The sequence below is a fragment of the Triticum aestivum genome, chromosome 2D, assembly GCF_018294505.1.
Source record: "Triticum aestivum cultivar Chinese Spring chromosome 2D, IWGSC CS RefSeq v2.1, whole genome shotgun sequence".
NCBI lineage: Eukaryota > Viridiplantae > Streptophyta > Magnoliopsida > Poales > Poaceae > Triticum > Triticum aestivum.
Genome location: NC_057799.1, coordinates 571,094,165 through 571,114,735, shown reverse-complemented (window position 1 = coordinate 571,114,735; position 20,571 = coordinate 571,094,165). Strand labels below are relative to the sequence as shown.

Genomic DNA, 20,571 nt, shown 5'->3' with positions numbered 1-20,571 from the left:
GGAGGCCGTTGTTATGGTGGCGCGACGGAGGTCGTGGCCGGCCGACGCGCGGCACCAGTGGCGGCGCGTGCGCAGGAGGTCGTGGTCTTGGGCTTAGCTTCTTGTGGAGAGCTCCTCCATGGAAACATCAACCGGATCTGGCCAGCACACATCCACGGCGGCTCATGAAAACGGCGGCGCCACGGAGCAGGTATATGGATTTTTTGTCCGATCCTTCCCCCTCCGCCCTGAGATTCTTATCCTCTCTCCATTGTTGCTCTACTCTCACGCGATGGAGGAAGATGCAAACGGCGGCGGCTTTGGGATATAGCTCGCCCGGCTGCCAAGGAGGGAAAGGCGACGGGACCTGCATCCTAGGCGGCGGCGGCTGGACTCTAGGAGTTTGGCCTCATTCCCAATTAGAATTACTCCTTAAATTAAACTGTTGCCCTCACTTTCTTTCGTGATTTTTTTGGGTCTGGTGATTTGGTGATTAGTTCACTTGGATGCCATAGAAAACATGCAAGTTTCTGAAAGATCTTACTCAAATGTTGTAAACAGGGTGAACTTTGATAGGTTGTTATGGTCAGTATAGTAGGTTTGTTCCCTTGGTCTCTCGGAATCAGTACCTAGATAGAAATTGATGCACTTTAACGCTGTTGAGAGTTGAGCAAAGAACTCCTTTCTAAAAAAAAGTTTAGGAAAAGTTTGGACCCTCCTTTTTCACTGTCCGTGAGCTGCTGTAGCATGTTGTCTGTCCTGACCAAATTTGTCATGGCAAACTTTTCCAGGTGATGTGGAAGGCGTGGAGCTCACCCTCGGCCTGAAATTCAGCCGGGACAAGCGCAACGTGAAGCTGGTTGGCACGCTGCTGATGCACATGCGGTTCCTCCGGAGGAACAGGGGCAGGCGATGCTGGTCCCGCAGCTCTTCTACCGTGGTGACTCGACGTTTCCTGGGATTGGCGTGCCCGTGGTGGTGGCCACCGGCGCCATCGTCGCCAACACACTGGTCTATGTGGCGCAGCACTCGGAACTGCTCAACGCCACCAGCATCTGACTAACGAGTTACTGCAAAACATGTTCTGGTAAAAGTGGTAAGTTAAGTACCGCTTGATTACCAGCACCTTTGCTTGGAGTCCAGCTGTGCAGCTTCTCACAGCATACACACCAGCACTTCACACTTTACAGTGGCATGTAAGAACTGTAGTATAGCTGCCATGGCTGGCATTGACCCCGGTCAGTGAGCAAACAACAGCGAGCACGATGAGCATAATGAGGATGAACTTGGGAGTTATCTTTCTTTGTTGGTGGACCTTTTGGGGTGCTCCTTTCTGTTGCTGCCACTTGTTTCTTGTTGCCATTCTTCTTGGGCAAAACCATATGGTTGCAGCTGCATTTGCCATGACTTTGCTTGCTTGCATCAAGTACCATTAGTTAATAACATCATAGTTTCTCTCCCTGCATTGCATGCAGCAAGTAGAGCTGTGGAAAACCATGCAACATTTTGTTGAGTAAATAGAGAAGATCCAGAAGAAAAAAAAAATTAGTTGGTACTTTACAGAGAAGCTAGATTTAATCAGCACCCTACAGAAGAGATAGGCTGAGTTTTCTCACGTCGTTTGCAGAAAATAAACATGATTGGGAATGTGGATAAAAGTGGTACACCCTGTCTGTGCATTACTGATTATACTGGCATATACATGGGAGTTTTGGCACTGAATAATGCCGCATGTGACAAGGCTGCGTGTGCAACTATGAAAGCTTGTTTCACTGAATTGGATGTTCTTTGGTTGGAAAACCGAAGTTCGACCTTCTGATATTATCTTGGAATAACCAAAACCCCGACAAGAGAAACTTATGTTACTTTAGTCTCAGTCAGTTTAGTAGACAAGAAAGACAGAAAAATCAAAGAGCAAGATATTGTCTATATTACAGAATACATAGGTTAAATCACACTAAAAGCCAATGATTTTGTTCTTTGGTCTGAGTCAGATTGCGAGTTGTTCACTCTGAATTTTGTGGGCTTACCCATCACAAAATGCACAGCCATCAAGCAAGCTAGCACGTACTATTTAACTGAAGTAAAGGGTAGCTAAGCTATGAGTGCGTCACTCTTTGTTTTGAACAAATGCAACTACTGGTTTGTATTTGATATGACTAAGGTGCAACCAATTGAAGTTGTTTTGAAGAACCTGCACCTGAGGATATTCTCTTTTTTATAGCTTGCAGCAGTCTGTAGAGTAAAGTTTGTACATTTTGTGAATTGTTTCTTTCAGTTTCACTTAGTATAAAGTCTATACTTTATCAGGTTATTACTATGTGTAGATTTGCTTTTGCTATTGCTGATCATCTCCTTCTCTATGTGCTAAGAAGCATACTTTCAGCTTATCCCTTAGACGAGTTTTAAGTATATTTAGTTCACTTATACTAAGCATTTGTTCAGGCATTGCTCCGTGCCTTGTCGCCCCACGCGATCTGCCGTAGAGGCCCCCAGATCAACATATTTATTTTTTTGTATAACCTAAAGGATAAACCTACTTATTGATCCTTAGTGGTCCTTTTACAGTTGCGCTAAACTTACATCCTTCTGTCAACAGTTTAGTGATCTAATCATTCAGAACGAATGCTGCATGTTCCTAGATGCACTGAATTACTAAATCTGGTTTGAGTTTGCCTTTGTACTTCACTTTACTGGGGCTCTCAATGTTGTACTATAGATCAGTCATCAGAGGCTATTACGAAAAGTTTCTTGGTGTAATTGTGATGGAACTTGGTCCTGCTACCATAAATCTAATTGCACAACTCAGTGGGCAGGCTTGGTGTCTGAAACTTGACCTTCTTGCTACATTTTATGCTACATTTCGTTGGTATTGCCAAGCCATGTAATGTCTGTAGCATAGTCTTTCTTTTATAGATTTCACCACACTGGGATTTCTAGCTAGCTTAAGAGAAATGCTAATCTGCACCTACACTGCAATGTGGTGACCGTCCTTAGTTTTATTACAGTTTACAAAAACTAAGTTATGGCTTTGGTGTTACCAGTGTAGTCGGTGGAACAGAGATGAGAATTGGCAACAAAAAAACGAGGGAATAATTTTTTACAATATGGTTCACACCAGTAGTATTAACTCTGGATCCTTTGGCGTGTATTGATAAGCATTTTTTTCATCCTCATAAATATTGTTGCTTACCTGACTTGTCCTACATATGTGAGGTGGGTGAGGAAGTTCTATTCTTCTAGACAGCGTACATCTGCTAGCAACAAAATTGCAGAGTAGTGCACAAGTACATAGTGTCAACATAGAAAAATATAGAATTATTAAGTAATTATTTAACATCACAGTAAATATAATAGGGTAATATAACATCACAGCTGGCAAATGTTTATCCCAGGCTTATGTCATGTACGGAAAGATGGTGAGTTCATGTTGGATATACATCGGGCTTGCCACTTGCCCCCAACCACCGCGCTGCGATGTTGCTTGCTCGCCTGGTCGCCGCCTTGTCTCCCCCGACCTCGATACCGTCTGGGGCGGCGCCGGCACCACCACACAGCGGTGGTGCGCCAGTGGATGGGCGCGGGAGGCGGCATGGTCAAGGATCCTGAGGCGGCGAGGTTCCCTGCATCGACGCCAGTCGCAGGGAGTCGTCGCCAGGTGCTCTGACCGTGCCGCTGGAGATAATGCTGCGAGCTCAACCAGTTCACGGTGAAGACTCACATGCCGCCTATATCTTTCTCTCTCTGTCTCCTTCTGTTGCTGTTTGGAACTTGGTGGGCTGGTGGCTGCGTCGGATTAATCAGGGGATTCTGTTTAGCATAGTTTCATTATCGGAAAACCTAAGAGCGTCGTTCTTTATTGCCTGGTTAAATTAATAAGGGGATTTGAAATACCGGTTCAATTGATCTGCACATACCAATTACGTGTACTTGCAATCACGTATGGTTTTGACCATGTTGCTGCTGGGAAGCTTCCTTCTATTGAGCCAATATTCTATGCTTCTCTTACTGTCTGTTGATTTAGCTTATTGATCAGGGGATTTAATGCGGCAAGAACGCATTAATTTTGGCTAACAACAGAGAATAGGATGAAATGACATTGCTTACGGAAGAAAGAAACGAAAAAATATATTTAATTATTTATTGTTCTGGTTGGCAGCGCTGTAGGACGTACTGGCTGATGTATAGGTATATTCATTGAACTTATCGACTTTGCCATGTTCCATGTGTTTTCATTTCCTTTTGTTGTTGAAGATTGATTTTTTCAGTGCGATCTGGATTGTAGAATTGCATGCTTGAATTGGGGCTTGCGATCGGCCTTTGTGATGCACATGTAGATTGTAGGATGTACTTGATTGATCTATGAGATGTGTGGCTTGGTGGTGAAGGTTTTTCACACCTGCTCGGTTAATCACGTACTGACTATGTCGAAATGAGCATGTCCACCATGTTGATTGTTCATATATTCTCTGGCTGTGTCAGTGCTTATCTCAGTTACTTGGTTTGCTATGAATGGCTCTCGCCATTGTTGTGCTCTTGCCGGTGCGAGGGATAGTAGCAGATTTAGTGGTCGTATTTTGTTAATTTTAATAGCAGCCCTGTTTATTCTCAGATCCATGTCGTTTTGCTTCTCTTAACTAGGATTTGGATGTGGTGCAGGCCACAGACACTACCTGGAAGGAGACGTCGGGATTGTTATTGACTGGGAGGAGCAGGACGCAGCAGGAGAGGCAGTAAGCACCTTGACAATGACAGCCGTGACCCTGCTTATTTGGTTGTCCTTCGTATGTCGCCTAGGTTGGTCTGTGGGAATTGACATGCATTGTTGTCCCATTTTACTGATTTATTTGATAAATATGTGACCACATGAGTAACCTATTGTTTGTTTCAGTACCATTTTACTGATTTATTTGATAAGTATGTGACCATATGAGTAACCTATTGTTTGTTTTAGCACTACCAGACACCGCATTCCTATTTAACAGGGAATTGCTTATCTATGATTCAGGCTAGAATAATTGTTTTCTACTAACAATTGAAGTTCTACTGTATGCTTTAGATTTGTCAATGAAAATGGCCATTCCCGTTCTGATGTTCATTATGTTTATTGAAGTCCTCACCATCTTTATATTCATTACATATTCTCAATAGCTTATTTCTTAATACCTAAAATGAATACCAGGAGCTCATTCTTACCTCTCCAATTTATCCTTATTTGAGTATTAAGGGCACCTACATTTCTTTGGTTCTGTATGACTGATCAAATTAACACACACCTCAATCATAGTAAAATCTGAAAGGAGATGTAAAAGAATCAAAGAAAAGTAGAGATGCACAATATTTTTTGCTTTTGAGGGATTGTTCTTGGGTTCAGCTTTTGCTGGCATGTTGTTATTATAGAGTTACCCTATCTCTTTGAATCGTCATATGTACTCCAGACTCTTATAGATTATGCAACTAGCTAATGGTTGGAACTTTAATACTTAGCTTTATTTACAGGTAGCACAACCTCATGTTAGTTGCCATTTTATTGCTACAGATATGGTGTTGTTCTGATTGTATATGTGATGATTTTATCCATGTGTATGTATGTGGTCTTCAAAGTTGTTGAAAGATTGAAAGCGTAAGCAAGTTCGTCAAATTCCTTCGGTAAGTCATATATTCTTCTGTCTCTTTCCTATGTTTTAGAGGTATATAGTAAGAAGATATGAGGTAGAATATTTCCTTTTCAGTATATCTGAAATTATATGGGAGAGATTACTAGCTCACACATAGAGTTCGGTTATTAGGTTTCTAAATAAGTTCAGCCCTAGAGCACATATTTTTGCATCCATTGCTTATTTAATCCATTGGTATATATTTTCTCCGGTTCATATAGTATGTTTACATTTGACTTGGAATTGTCTGTACTTTTGTTCTGCTTTTGTTTCAAGGTACTTCCAAAGAAATCAATATCCATCTGTCCATGGAAAACTCGAAGAAGGCTCGATTGGCACATGAAGCTCTTAAATACTTGAGAGCCTTTTACAACAAGGTCCTACAGGACTACACCTATGATAGGTTGCAGTTGGTTGAACAAGGTCTTATAAGACTACATACATATATTACACCGGTTGTCCCAGCTCATAGTTGGTTGTCATCAGTCCGGTTGGTTGAACAAGGTCCTATAAGACTACATACATATATTGCTACAGATATGGTGTTGCCATTTTATTGCTACAAATATGGTGTTGTTTTGATTGTATACATACATATAATTCTGCAGTTTGTTCACGCCCGAATAATATTAATGTACACTCTTTCAATACATTGCTTGCTCTCGGCCTTTGCGTCATTGGCGCAACTGGTCATCTAGTTGATCTTTAAGATCCAAGCATGTCATGCACGATGGCACGCCTTAGTCCTGGGAGGGCACCACCATGCGGTGGCAGGAGATGTGTGTGTGCGCGCGCGCTGTACGTATTGTGGATCTCGAGCCAGGCTTGCACGTGTAGTGCTAGTGTGTACAAGTGAATGGCTAAAAGCCAAAAATTGTAACCGAAGAAAGCAAGTCTAAAGAAAGGAAATAAACTATGAACTCTCCTGCTCTCTCTCTCTCTTTCTCTCTCTCTCTCTCTCTCTCTCTGTGCGCGCGCGCGCGTTGTTCTTTCTTCACCTTCACATCAGGCTAGCCACCGATCTCACGCCAGCAATCACACCGGCCAGGGGACACAACACTTGGTATCAGACTCGGGTCGATTTTTCACGGGGGCCTTGTGTTTGGGCGATCTCCATTTCTCTCAGCCTTTAAATCCAGACAACGGTTATCTCGACTTTGAGCAGAGTCACCACGGCGCCAGCATAGCCCTCACCATAGATCCAATTCATCCTCAAGGCTATGATGGAAGATGTGGCCCAGTCAGAGGAGGCGATGGGCCAAATATGTGCCACTCTAGCGTTACTCCAGGGCCAAATCACGGCATCCAGTATGCAGCAGCAGCATCTCCTCGAGCAGGTTGACCTGATCGCCAAACCGATGTAAGATGGCGTGCGTAAGCGAGAGAGGATTTTCTACCATGCACGGGACCTCCCGTGCATGCATCCACCGTCTTGTTTATTACTATGTGGGACCACTGACATCACCTATAAAGTTTTCTCTCTCATCTAGCATACATTCATATGTTATTCTACTCATCAAGTTTCATCCAAATAAATAGATGCATACTGTATGTTGAAATAAAAGTTTGATTTACATTTTGTTTGCATAATTGTGTTTTTTCTAACAATATCTTTCAAAACAAGACCAATATTTAATATATTTTTAGGAAATATTTTTTACAAGTAAACTACCATGCTTCAAACTTGTTTCATACAAATTTATTAATTCGATGCAAAAATTCAACAATGAGTTATTCAAACAAAACTTTTAACTTTAATAGTGTTTGACAAAGTATCTCATAGTTTTGTGTACTTTTAATAGTGTTTTAGTGTGTTCTAAAATTTGATTAGTTTTAGAACATGCTGAAACACATTCAAAAGTGGTATAGTTTTAAAGTTCTCCTCGTCATAAACACAAATATGCAAACGGATCATAAATTGTACTTTTGGTTTAAAAGATAAAATAATTTTAAACTTGGAAATAAAATAACAAAGCATGGGATGGTGAAGCATAGGCTTGCATGTGGTCAGAGGAAGATCTGACAAACTACAAAGAGCATTAATGCACAACATCGAATCTCCAAGAAAAATGAACGGCCCTCCCATGCACAGGACCTCCCGTGCATGGGAGAAATGCTTTTCTCGTGCGTAAGCATGATCCAATTGATCATCGAGTCGTTTATGTGGAAGAACACCTAGAGGCGTTGACGCGCCGACAACTAGTTCGCCCTCCGAAGGAGAAAGATGACCCTGAGCCTGATCCGATGGCTCTAGTGGGCAAGGGTACGCTCACCCCTGTCCGCCTCAATTGGCAGGGAGCGACACCAGGTGCGGGATCAGCGACCGCAACTCCGGGCATGGAATCAGGTGGTGACCACATGGATGGCAATGCGACTCTGTGGCTCCAAGCGTACAAGCAGCACCATGAGGTGGTGGCCTGACCAGATTTCATAACTGCGGTGGAGGCCAAATTCAGAGCCCCAATTTCATCCTGGTATACTCTTTCAGCAGTCATAGCTTTATCAACAATGCCATGCTCTTACATTTGAACTGCAAAGTGCAGCCTCTACCACCAGGTGCGAGCTTCAAAAACAGGGTTAGTCCAAGAAAACACTCGGCTTAGGTCAATCTAGTAAATTCAATTTATACTAAGCTTCTATACTTTTGTATTAGTTATTTTATCATTCTACAATAATGATTATAGTTTAATTATTGGGGTAGTTAATCATGTAGCATTGTTGCTAAAAATTAGTTATAATCATTTAAACATTGTTATAGACAAATATAATGCACATAAATGCAAATACACTTGTGTTGTGTTAAATGTCTTGTAGTTTGCAACAACAAAAAATAGACAATTTCATAGACAATATAGTGCACATTTAGTGTATATGTGTGTGTTTATTTATCTTTTAATATATTGTGATAGAGTTCTCTAAATTGTACGACCAAAGGAAGATCTTAATATCGGTTTCTAGTGTATGATTAGGAAAACATATGTATTGAAACTTCTAGAGCATAAGATGAAAAATTGGCATTGATTCTTACCAATTTTTTTGTGGTTAAATATGTCTTGCAATGACAATTGGCTAGTAATTAGTTGACGGTGTGTGCATGCTCTCTATACTCTGGATTGAAATAGCATCGCTTATACTAATCACTGGTGACATAAAATTACCTTGGTTTCTACTACTTAATTGTATTGACAAGATCATTTGCAATATGTTTGCTATAATCTGGTGCATGAAAGTTCCCTTGCTAGTTTCTGGAATAAAAAGTTGTGTGATGTGTCCCAAAAACATCATGTTTTTTGTCCATTTTGTTCATGTCTGCTTTTTATTCTCACATATGTCTAGCCCATTTATGACTTTTATTGCCTATATTTTTTGATTGCTGCTATCTAGTAGTTTGCTTTGTTTTACTTAATTTTTGGTTTTCAAGGTGTTTTTAATCTCCAATGAACACTTCTTCATTGCCATCAAGGTGTTTTTTTATCTCCAATGAACACTTCTTCACAGAAGAAGGAGTGAAGATCGCATCCTCAAGATGACTCACATGAAGTGACCAACGTGCAAGTTGTTTGTCCCATCAAGATTAACATCTCCTTTTGGGTCATCTCAATCCGAGATTGTATGCAAAATCTACTCTCAGATTTGTAAAGAAGGAGGACTAGAGATCAATACGAGCAACAATACAACCAAACATAGTCATACCGGTGCCCGTACTAAGCACATTGAAACACAAAAAATGGTATAAACGTCTGATGGTAGCTGGAACCACGTCGGTATTTCCCCAGAGAGGGAGGGATGATGTAGCACAGCGACGGTAGGTATTTCCATCTGTTATGAAACCAAGGTATCGAACCAGTAGGAGAACCAAGCAACACAACGTAAACAGCACCTGCACACAAACAACAACACCACACAACCCGACGAGTTAAAGGGGTTGTCAATCCCTTCCGGGGTACGGCGCCTCAAGATAGGCAAGCGGACGCGAGGTAAATTGTAGTAGATTGATAGATCGAACGCCAAATAAAATAAAGATAAAACACAGCAAGGTATTTTTGTATTTTTTGGTTTAATAGATCTAAATAAAAATGCAAAGAAAAAGTAGACCGCAAGGCAAATATATGAGAAAGAAGACCCGGGGGCCGTAGGTTTCACTAGTGGCTTCTCTCGAGAAAAATAGCAAACGGTGGGTAAAAAATTACTGTTGGGAAATTGATAGAACTTCAAATAATTATGACGATATCCAGGCAATGATCATTACATAGGCATCACATCCAAGATTACTAGACCGACTCCTGCCTGCATCTACTACTATTACTCCACACATCGACCGCTATCCAGCATGCATCTAGTGTATTAAGTTCATGGAAAAATGGAGTAATGCAATAAGAACGATGACATGATGTAGACAAGATCTATTTATCTATATGGCGGTAGATATAGATCTCGTCTTTTTATCCTTAGTAGCAACGATACGTACGTGCCGTTTCCCTTTCTGTCACTGGGATCGAGCACCGTAAGATCGAACCCACTACCGGGCACCTCTTCCCATTGCAAGATAAATAGATCAAGTTGGCCAAACAAAACCCAAATATCGGAGAAGAAATACGAGGCTATAAGAGATCATGCATATAAGAGATCAAAGAAACTCAAATAACTTTCATGGATATAAAAAGATATGACTGATCATAAACTCGAAGTTCATCAGATCTCAACAAACACACCGCAAAATAGTTACATCATATGGATCTCCAAGAGACCATTGTATTGAGAATTCAGCGAGAGAGAGAGAAAGCCATCTAGCTACAAACTACGAACCCGAAGGTCTACAAGGAACTACTCACGCATCATCGGAGAGGCACCGATGGAAGTGGTGAACCCCTCCATGATGGTGTCTAGATTGGATCTGGTGGTTCTGGACTTTGCGGCGGCCGGATGAATATTTCGTCGACGCTTTTAGGGTTTCTGGAATACCGGGGTATTTATAGAGCAAAGAGGCGGTCCGGGGGCACCCGAGGTGGGCACAACCCACCAGGGCACGCCTGGGCCTCCTGGCGCGCCCTGGTGGGTTGTCCCGTCCTCGGGACTCCCCCCAGGTGCTACCAGGGCCCAACATGTTCCTTATGGTCCATAAAAAATCTTCGTAAAGTTTCGTGGCATTTGGACTCCGTCTGATATTGATTTTCTGCGTTGTAAAAAACATGGAAAAAACAACAACTGGCACTTGGCACTATGTCAATAGGTTAGTACCAAAAATGATATAAAATGATTATAAAACATCCAAGATTGATAATAAAATAGCATGGAACAATCAAAAATTATAGATACGTTGGAGACGTATCAGCATCCCCAAGCTTAACTCCTACTCGTCCTCGAGTAGGTAAGTGATAAAAACAGAATTTTTGATGTGGAGTGCTATTCATCAAGTCATAAGATATTCTTTACTTTATGGCATGGGCATTTGGACTTTTATGTGATTCAAAGCAATAGTCTAGTTTTGACATAATAATTTAGATACTCAAGCATATCAACAAGCAACCATGTCTTTCAAAATATCAATGCTAAAACAAGTTATCCCTAGCCCATCATGCTCAAACATTGATTCATTCATGAAACACACTCGAATATTAACTACACCCAATACTTGAGCACGATCATATTGCCTCCTAGTTGGTGCTTTTTATGAGAGAAGATGGAGACTCAAATTTGAAAATAAAAATTGCATAAAGTAAAAGAAAGGCCCTTCGCAGAGGGAAGTAGGGATTTGTAGAGGTGCCAGAGCTCAAAGCGAAAGATTAGAGATAAAAACATTTTGGGAGGTGTATCCATCCCACCAACGAAAACGACTTAGAGTTACCAACACTTTCCATGCTAGATATGACATAGGCGGTTCCCAAACAGAAAATAAAGTGTATTCCTTTTTCCACCATTCTTTCACTTTCCATGGCTAGCCGTATCCACGGGTGCCCTCCATACCAACACTTTCCAAGGAATTTATTATTTGACAACATAAGGTAAATTCATTTGTTTTTGCATTTCGGGACTGGGCATCCCTAATACCTTTGCCTTACTCTCGTGCAATGACAAGTGAATAAACACTCATCTTGAGAATAACACATCTAGCATGGAAAATATTAGCCACCCGTCACCGTTCCACGAGCGAAACAAACACACAAAAGAGAAGTTTATTTTGAAAATTAGAGATGGCACATGCAAATTTGCTTAGAACGGTAAAATAATACCGCATATAGGTAGATATAGTGGACTCATGTGGCAAAACTGGTTTAAAGGATTTTGGATGCACAAGTAGTGATCATACTTAGTGCAAAATGAAGGCTAGCAAAAGATTGGGAAGCGACCAACCAAGAAACGAATAATCTCATAAGCAAGCATTAAGCATAATTCACACCAAATAATGCACCATAAGTAGGATATAATTTTTATTGCATGATTATTGACTTTTGTGCATGCATAGGGAATCACAAACCTTAACACCAATGTTCTTACTAAAGCATAATTACTCATCAAGATGACTCACATATCACATCATCATATCTCAAAACTATTACTAAGAATCAAGTTTATTTTGTCCAATAATCTTCATGACATTTTCTTTTACTTTGTCCTTCTTGGAAATCTATCACTTTGGGACTAGTTTTCATGTGTTGCTTTTCATAAGCTCAAACAAATATAAGTGAAGATCATGAACATAACAAATTTTCTTTCTCTTAAAATAATTTAAGTGAATCAAGAGAGAATTTCTTCAAAATTTTACCTACTCTCAAATAAATCTAAGTGAAGCAAGAGAGCATTTCTTCAGAAATAACAAGGCACACCGTGCTCAAAAAGAGATAAGTGAAGCACTAGAGCAAGTCCTAGCTCATATAAGATTTAAGTGAAGCATAGAGAGCAATTCTAACAAGTCATGACATAATTTTGGCTCTCTCAAATAGGTGTGTCCAGCAAGGATTGATGACTTAAAACACAAAATAAAAAAAGCAAAGACACATACCATACAAGACGCTCCAAGCAAAACACATATCATGTGACGAATAAAAATATAGCCTCGAGTAAAATACCGATAGTTGTTGGAAGAAAGCGGGTATGCCACTCGGGTGCATCCCCAAGCTTAGTTGGTTGCTCATTCTTGGATAAAACATTGGGATGCCGGGGCATCCCCAAGCTTAGGCTCTTACATCCTTCCTTCATCCATCGTAAGATAACCCAAAACTTGAAAACTTCAATCACACAAAACTCAACAAAGCCTTCGTGAGATCCGTTAGTATAAGAATAATAAATCACTACTATAAGTGTTGTATCAAACCAATTAATATTTTGTTTTTGTATTATATCTACTGTATTCCAACTTTTCTATGGCAAAAACTCATCAAAGAAAACCATAGAGCCATCAAAATAAGCACACAACACAAAGAAAACAAAATCTGTCAAAACAGAACAGTCTATAGCAATCTGACTATTTCAAATACTTCTGTAACTCAAAAACTCTGAAAAATTAGGAATACCTGAGAAATTTGTATATTGATCTATTGCAATTGGAATGGGTATTTTATCACTCTCTGGTAAAAAAAAATGGAAATTAATTTCGTGAGCGTAAAAATTTCTGTTTTTCAGCAAGATCAAACAACTATCACCCAAGAAGATCCTAAAGGCTTTACTTGGCACAAACACTAATTAAAACATAAAAAACACAATCATAAAAGTAGCATAAGTGTGCTAACACTCAACAACATAAAGCAAAAAGCAAAGATAAATTTTATTCATTGCGTTGCCTCCCAACAAGCGCTATAGTTATACGCCCTTAGCTAGGCATAAAGCAAGGATCTAAGTTTTGTCATATTTGGTTCGAGATCCATAAGATGTCGTCATGATTTATTCATAAGGTGGCTTAATTCTAGTTCTAGGAAAGTGTTCCATGCCTTTCCTCAAAGGAAATTGGAACTTAATATTGCCTTCTTTCATATCAATCACGGCACCGATAGTGTGTAAAAATGGTCTACCAAGAATAATTGGACAAGATGGATTGCAATCAATATCAAGAACAATAAAATCTATGGGCACACAATTCATATTTGCAAGAATAAGAACATCATTAATTCTTCCCATAGGGTTTTTAATAGTAGAATCCGCCAAGTGCAAATTCAAGGAACATTCTTCAAGATTAGTAAGACCAAGCACATCACATAAAGATTTCAGAATTGTAGAAACACTAGCACCCAAGTCACACAAAGCAAAACACTCATAATTTTTAATCTTGACTTTGATAGTAGGTTCCCACTCATCATGCAATTTTCCAGGAATTGAAACTTCCAATTCCAAATTTTCTTCCAAAGCTTTCATCATAGCATCAACAATATGTTTAGTAAAAGCTTTATTTTGTTCATAAGCATGGGGTGAATTTATCATGGATTGCAACAAAGAAATACAATCAATCAAAGATCAACTATCATAATTAAAGTCTTTGTAATCCAAAAGAGTGGGCACATCACTAGTTAAAGTTTTGACCTCTCCAAACCCACTTTCATCAATTTTCTCAACAAGATTTTCACCCTCCGAAATATTGGGACACCTTCTACCTAAAGTTGAATCTTCTCCAGTCCCTTTTTCATCATTCTTAACTTTACTAAACAAGGAATCAATAGAAGAAACACTAATCATTTTAAGATCTTCATCATCTTTGCAAGAATAATCACTGGAAAAAGCTTTCTCTAACAATTCTCTTTTAGCTCTAAGCATAGCAGTTCTTTTCTTACTTTCATCCATAGAAACATAAAGAGCTTTAATTGATTCATCTGCTTTAGGCACAAAAATTTTCATCTTGATATTTTCCACATCATGAGCAATTCTATCAACACTTCTAGACAAATCATCAATCTTATTCAACTTTTCTTCTATGGAAGTGTTGAAAACTTTTTGTGTGTTGATAAATTCTTTAATATTATTCTCAAGATCAGAGGTGTTCTTATTATTATTATAAGATTGATTTCCATAGGAATTACCATAATTATTAGAGGAATTACTAGGAAAAGGCCTAGGATTAAAATTACCTCTATAAGCATTGTTGTTGAAATTATTTCTAGAGATAAAATTCACGTCAATGGCATCACTATTTTGCTCAATCAAGGCAGACAAATGCATATCATTAAAATATATAGGAGCACTTTCACTAGCAACCAATTTCATAAGAGCATCAACTTTATCACTCAAAGAAGAAATTTCTTCAACCGAATTAAATTTTTTACTAGTAGGAGCTCTTTCGGTATGCCATTGTGAATAATTTGCCATGATATTATCAACCAATTTGGTGGCTTCACCCAAAGTAATTTCCATAAAAGTACCACCCGCGGCGGAATCTAAAAGATTACGAGAAACAAAATTCAACCCCGCATAAAATTTTTGTATGATCATCCAAAGATTTAACCCATGAGTTGGGCAATTCCTTAGCATCATTTTCATCCTTTCCCAAGATTGTGCAACATGCTCATGTTCAAGTTGCTTGAAATTCATGATCTGGGTTCTAAGGGAAATAATTTTTGCGGGAGGAAAATACTTAGTGATAAAAGCATCTTTCCACTTGTTCCAAGAATCGATACTATTACGAGGCAAAGAAGAGAACCAAATTTTTGCAGAATCATGCAAAGAGAACGGAAATAATTTCATCTTGACCACATCATTATCCACATATTTTTTCTTTTGCATATCACATAATTCCACGAAGGTATTAAGATGGGACGCGACATTCTCATTAGGAGTACCGGAAAATTGGTCTTTCATAACAAGATTCAGCAAAGCAGTATTAATATCACAAGTCTCCGCACTAGTGGCAGGAGGAGCAAGCGGGGTGCCAATAAAATCATTATTGTTGGTATTTGAGAAATCACATAATTTGTTGTTCTCTTGAGTCATGATGACCACACAACAAGATTGCACTCAAAAACAGATCCGGCAAGAAAACGACAAACGAAAAAAGAAAGGCGAATAAAACAGCAGATTTTTGTGAAGTGGGGGAGAGGAAAACGTGAGGCAAATGATGAATAATGTAAATTGCAAGGAGATGAGATTTGTGATTAGGAACCTGGTTATGTTGAAGATCCTCCCCGGCAACGACGCCAGAAATTCTCCTTGATGGTAGCTGGAACTACGTCGGTATTTCCCCGGAGAGGGAGGGATGATGTAGCACAGTGACGGTAGGTATTTCCCTCAGTTATGAAACCAAGGTATCGAACCAGTAGGAGAACCAAGCAACACAACGTAAACAACACCTGCACACAAACAACAACACCTCGCAACCCGACGAGTTAAAGGGGATGTAAATCCCTTCCGGGGTATGGCGCATCAAGATAGGCAAGCGGGCATGAGGTAAATTGAAGTAGATTGATAGATCGAACGCGAAATAAAATAAAGATAAAACGCAGGAAGGTATTTTTGTATTTTTTGGTTTAATAGAGCTGAATAAAAATACAAAGAAAAAGTAGATCGCAAGGCAAATATATAAGAAAGAAGACCCGGGGCCGTAGGTTTCACTAGTGGCTTCTCTCGAGAAAAATAGCAAACGGTGGGTAAACAAATTATTGTTGGGCAATTGATAGAACTTCAAATAATTATGACGATATCCAGTCAATGATCATTACATAGGCATCACGTCCAAGATTAGTAGACCGACTCCTGCCTGCATCTACTACTATTACTCCACACATCGACCGCTATCCAGCATGCATCTAGTGTATTAAGTTCATGGAAAAACAGAGTAATGCAATAAGAACAATGACATGATGTAGACAAGATCCGTTTATCTATATGGCGGTAGATATAGATCTCGTCTTTCTATCCTTAGTAGAAATGATATGTACGTGTCGTTTCCCTTTCTGTCACTGGGATCGAGCACCGTAAGATCGAACCCACTACCTGGCACCTCTTCCCATTGCAAGATAAATAGATCAAGTTGGCCAAACAAAACCCAAATATCGGAGAAGAAATACGAGGCTATAAGAGATCAAAGAAACTCAAATAACTTTAATGGATATAAAAAGATATGACTGATCATAAACTCGAAGTTCATCAGATCCCAATAAACACACCGCAAAAGAGTTACATCATATGGATCTCCAAGAGACCATTGTATTGAGAATTCAGCAAGAGAGAGAGAAAGCCATCTAGCTACTAACTACGGACCCGAAGGTCTACAAGGAACTACTCACGCATCATCGGAGAGGCACCAATGGAAGTGGTGAACCCCTCTGTGATGGTGTCTAGATTGGATCTGGTGGTTCTGGACTCTGCGGCGGCTGGATGAATATTTTGTCGACACTTTTAATGTTTCTGAAATATTGGGGTATTTATAGAGCAAAGAGGCGGTCCGGGGGGCACCCGAGGTGGGCACAACCGACCAGGGCGCGCCCTGGTGGATTGTCCCGTCCTCGGGACTCCCCCAGGTGCTACCAGGGCCCAACATGTTCCTTCTGGTCCATAAAAAGTCTCCGTAAAGTTTCGTGGCATTTGGACTCCGTCTGATATTGATTTTTTGCGATGTAAAAAATATGGAAAAAAACAACAACTAGCACTTGGCACTATGTCAATAGGTTAGTACCAAAAAATGATATAAAATGACTATAAAATGATTATAAAGCATCCAAGATTGGTAATAAAACAGCATGGAACAATCAAAAATTATAGATATGTTGGAGACGTATCAACGTCCTCATCCAATCTCCATTTTTTTGTGATACTTCTTTCCATAGAAGTCATGGGAGATAAGGAAAGTCTTATTCACATTTGGGAACCCTTGGATGTGAGAGTGGATCAAGATCAATGGAGAATGAGGAAGCAATGTGGATTTATAATCCCTATAAACCCTAATCGCCACACATACATCACCCAGTCCAAGGTCATGAATTCCATATATCCATTCCTCCCACCAAGCCGCCAAGAAGCCATCTAGAATTAAGGATTAGGTTTCATGTGAATCCAGTTTAAATTTGTTGTTATTCAATTAATTGCAAGAATCCAAATCATCAAACATACCACTATGACATTATTCAACACCTCGTAGTTATTCCTATCTATTTTTAACGCATCAATTCCTTCTTCTACTCGTTGGGGTTGCTACTCTTACTTATTGAAAAGGGTGACAACCACCCCCTACAATTGTGGCTATCAAGTATCTCAAGGATCGTGTTTATGCTTTGTAATTGATGATCCCGTACTACAAGGCTAGGTGATGCAAATTATTCTGGTGATAGTGATTTTAGGAAGTTCACCGTTGGATAGCTGATAGCGATAGGGATTTTAGTTAGTCAATTGCTAGATAGCTGGTGACCTATGAAGTGGGAGTTGTGTCATGGCAACCAAAATTGCATAAATGTGTTTCAAAATAACAAAAAATGATTACATAGATGTAGTTATGCTTAAAATGAAATGTTGTGGATGAAGAACTTCCCGCAAGATCTCGGCATGAGGCAAGAGAAGTATACTCGTTATTTTGTGGACGTCGAAGTGTTATTCATCTTGCCAGTAATTAAAATTTCCACTCTCGGACCAAGCACATTGATGTGAGGTATCATTGGATTCGAGATGTTGTGAAGCCGAGCCCACGCCCATTAAGGTCATCACCTATGAAAATTTTGTACCTTGGATAGCTTTGGGTATCTTGTGGGGGTCATGTCCTTGGCCATAGTGCGTTCGACAACCTTATATTATGTTCCAACCTCTTGGGGCGGGCAAATCATGTGGCTTTTTCAAAATCCATAACGATTGCATGCTTGGTTATCTGTAGTTTTGGTCACCACATACATGGATGAACATGCGGCCTGAGGAAGTTGATCTGAGGCTGGTCGGAGGGGTGCAGGTGGTTCTGCATCTGGCTGAGGAAATCAGACTCCCGCTGCGGTGGGTTGGCGTGCGTGATCTGGAACGGCTGCGGCGGCTCCGAGGGAGGCATCTGCATCAACTGGGCAGCGGGATCCGTGGTGATGTAGTGCATGTACTGCTGCAGCTCCGGAGGCACCACATGCGCCATCCCTTTCCCCATCACTAGCATCTGTACACATGTTCATGCATGACATGACCAACCAGCATAATGTGTACTAGTAATTTCTAGTTGATCTTCATTGCATCTTGAGATTAAAATTTAACTTGGCGCATGCATGCATTTCGATCATGCAGATTTGAATTATTAATTTTGAGAGAAGATCTGAATTAATTTTGACAGGCTAGCTAGCCATGCACATGAAGCAGAAGAATAGATATAGCATATAAAAGAACATGATGCATAATAAACTCGATCATATGGTATATGATGGGGCTCCAGTTTTTAAAAATACCTGGAGTTGCAGCTGGAGCGATTTCAGGTAGTCGATCACTTCGTCTAGCATCGACACCTTGTCCGTCTAAATCAGTAAGGAGAGCACATGTCAGGGGAATTGCTCGGTCAGCAAGAGAGGAGAAATATATACTATGCTAGAAGATCCTTAAGATGGGGCATGTTCATTACGTGGACCTTGGTGCAGTTTGGAAGTAGCTCTTGCAGTGCCTTGAGCTTCTCGTTGATCTTATCCCGTCTCCTCTACAAATAACCCAAACAGAAATCAAGCTCAGGAACTCGAAATGCTAATTAGTGGCATCGGCTCCGGCGATGTGTGATCCGTCGATATGCATGCATGACAACAACCTACCCTTTCTGAAAAATTGTGGAAATCGGCAGATCTGCTTCTGCGGGTAGGGATAGACATCCTCCTCAAAGCCCTGCCGTCTTCCATCAGCGATCTTGATGAGCCTCTTCACCTTCCTGCCACCAGCTAGGTATAAAGAAACAATCGAACAAGATCTACGAACGAAGAGTAGCTAAGAACAAAAGCTTTCAGCCAGCCATGCATACCGTTCTTCTTGGTATCTGAGGTCTCCTTGCTGGCCTGGGCTCCCTCTGGCCTTCACACCCCCTTATGAACCGATGCTAGCTAGCTAATATCTAGCAGTGCCAAACTGGTCCAGCCCTAGGCAGGCTAGAGAGGATGGAGACTCAGGGACCCTTTCATGGTCAGGCGACCTGGTTGATGGTCTCTTCGACCCTGCACCAACCTTTGGTCCAGGCCGGCATGGTATTTATGGTCTTGTGGCATCTGATTTTATAAGCTTTTGCGTCATGGCAACGACTGATCGAGTGGCTAGTGGCGAGTGAGCACTGTGCGTGTCGACATCTCCTCATCTTTTTCCACCGGCCGTGTGGAATTTCTGGTCACTTGGTCCGTCGGTATGGAGTAATCGTCAGCTGCATCGGGGTCTCTGATGGGATGTTTGCAATTTTGTAGGGCGCCCATGTGGTCAATCATTTCATCTACGGCCTTGCTAGGGCATGGCTCAAACTGGGCTTGCAATACAAGGGTTCGTCAGCATGAATTCTTTAGAGCACTCGCCAGCTTGTGCAAAATACCCGGAGAGATATGGGTGTCATTTCTTCTCTAGGTATTAGATAGTAGCAATGTCGTATGGGTTTATGTGTAGCATGCATGGTTCGCCAAAGAAAAGTATATATGCAGGAGTTTGCGGAGCGGAAGGGGTTTAAGGGGCAATAACAAATGATGAGATATCGAATGAAATTATGACATGTAATGTAACTGATCAATGCCTTATGAAACTAGGTAATGTGATTGATCAATGGCTGGTACTAGAAGATGGGTTCGAGCGAACCAAAAGTACACGGACTAAAAAAGAAGAGGATAAATAAAAAAAGCACGAAAACAAACTAGAGTAGGAAATGCAACATCAAGTGCACACATCATGAAACACTACCGAGGCAGCAAAACACAACATCCACCATAGACAATCTGTAGCAATGTCGGGCGGGGGAGCACCCCGGAAGCATCAAACTACCGAGACAACACATATTATAACAAATGACACACACTTGCTCAATTGTCAAGAGGAATAACTGTAA

General features: G+C 40.5%; 1 protein-coding gene, 1 long non-coding RNA gene and 1 pseudogene across 2 annotated transcripts; 2 read left to right on the top strand and 1 right to left on the bottom strand.

Moving 5' to 3' along the window:
• The first annotated feature begins 118 nt into the window (after positions 1–118).
• LOC123055940 (uncharacterized) lies at positions 119–1,068 on the top strand (annotated as a pseudogene).
• A 2,366-nt stretch (positions 1,069–3,434) lies between these two features.
• LOC123050051 (uncharacterized) lies at positions 3,435–6,176 on the top strand. The gene is made up of 2 exons (XR_006423698.1): positions 3,435–3,688; positions 4,639–6,176. It is a non-coding gene; the product is annotated as an uncharacterized lncRNA (long non-coding RNA).
• A 12,244-nt stretch (positions 6,177–18,420) lies between these two features.
• Positions 18,421–19,719, bottom strand: LOC123055939 (transcription factor PIF1-like). Its single transcript, XM_044479741.1, has 5 exons — positions 19,516–19,719; positions 19,313–19,425; positions 19,138–19,203; positions 18,962–19,027; positions 18,421–18,678 (listed from the first exon to the last, which is right to left on the bottom strand). Exons 2-5 carry the CDS (start codon positions 19,394–19,396, stop codon positions 18,421–18,423), a joined length of 474 nt encoding a protein of 157 aa, XP_044335676.1. The 5' UTR covers positions 19,397–19,425; positions 19,516–19,719.
• Between the last annotated feature and the right edge of the window lie 852 nt (positions 19,720–20,571).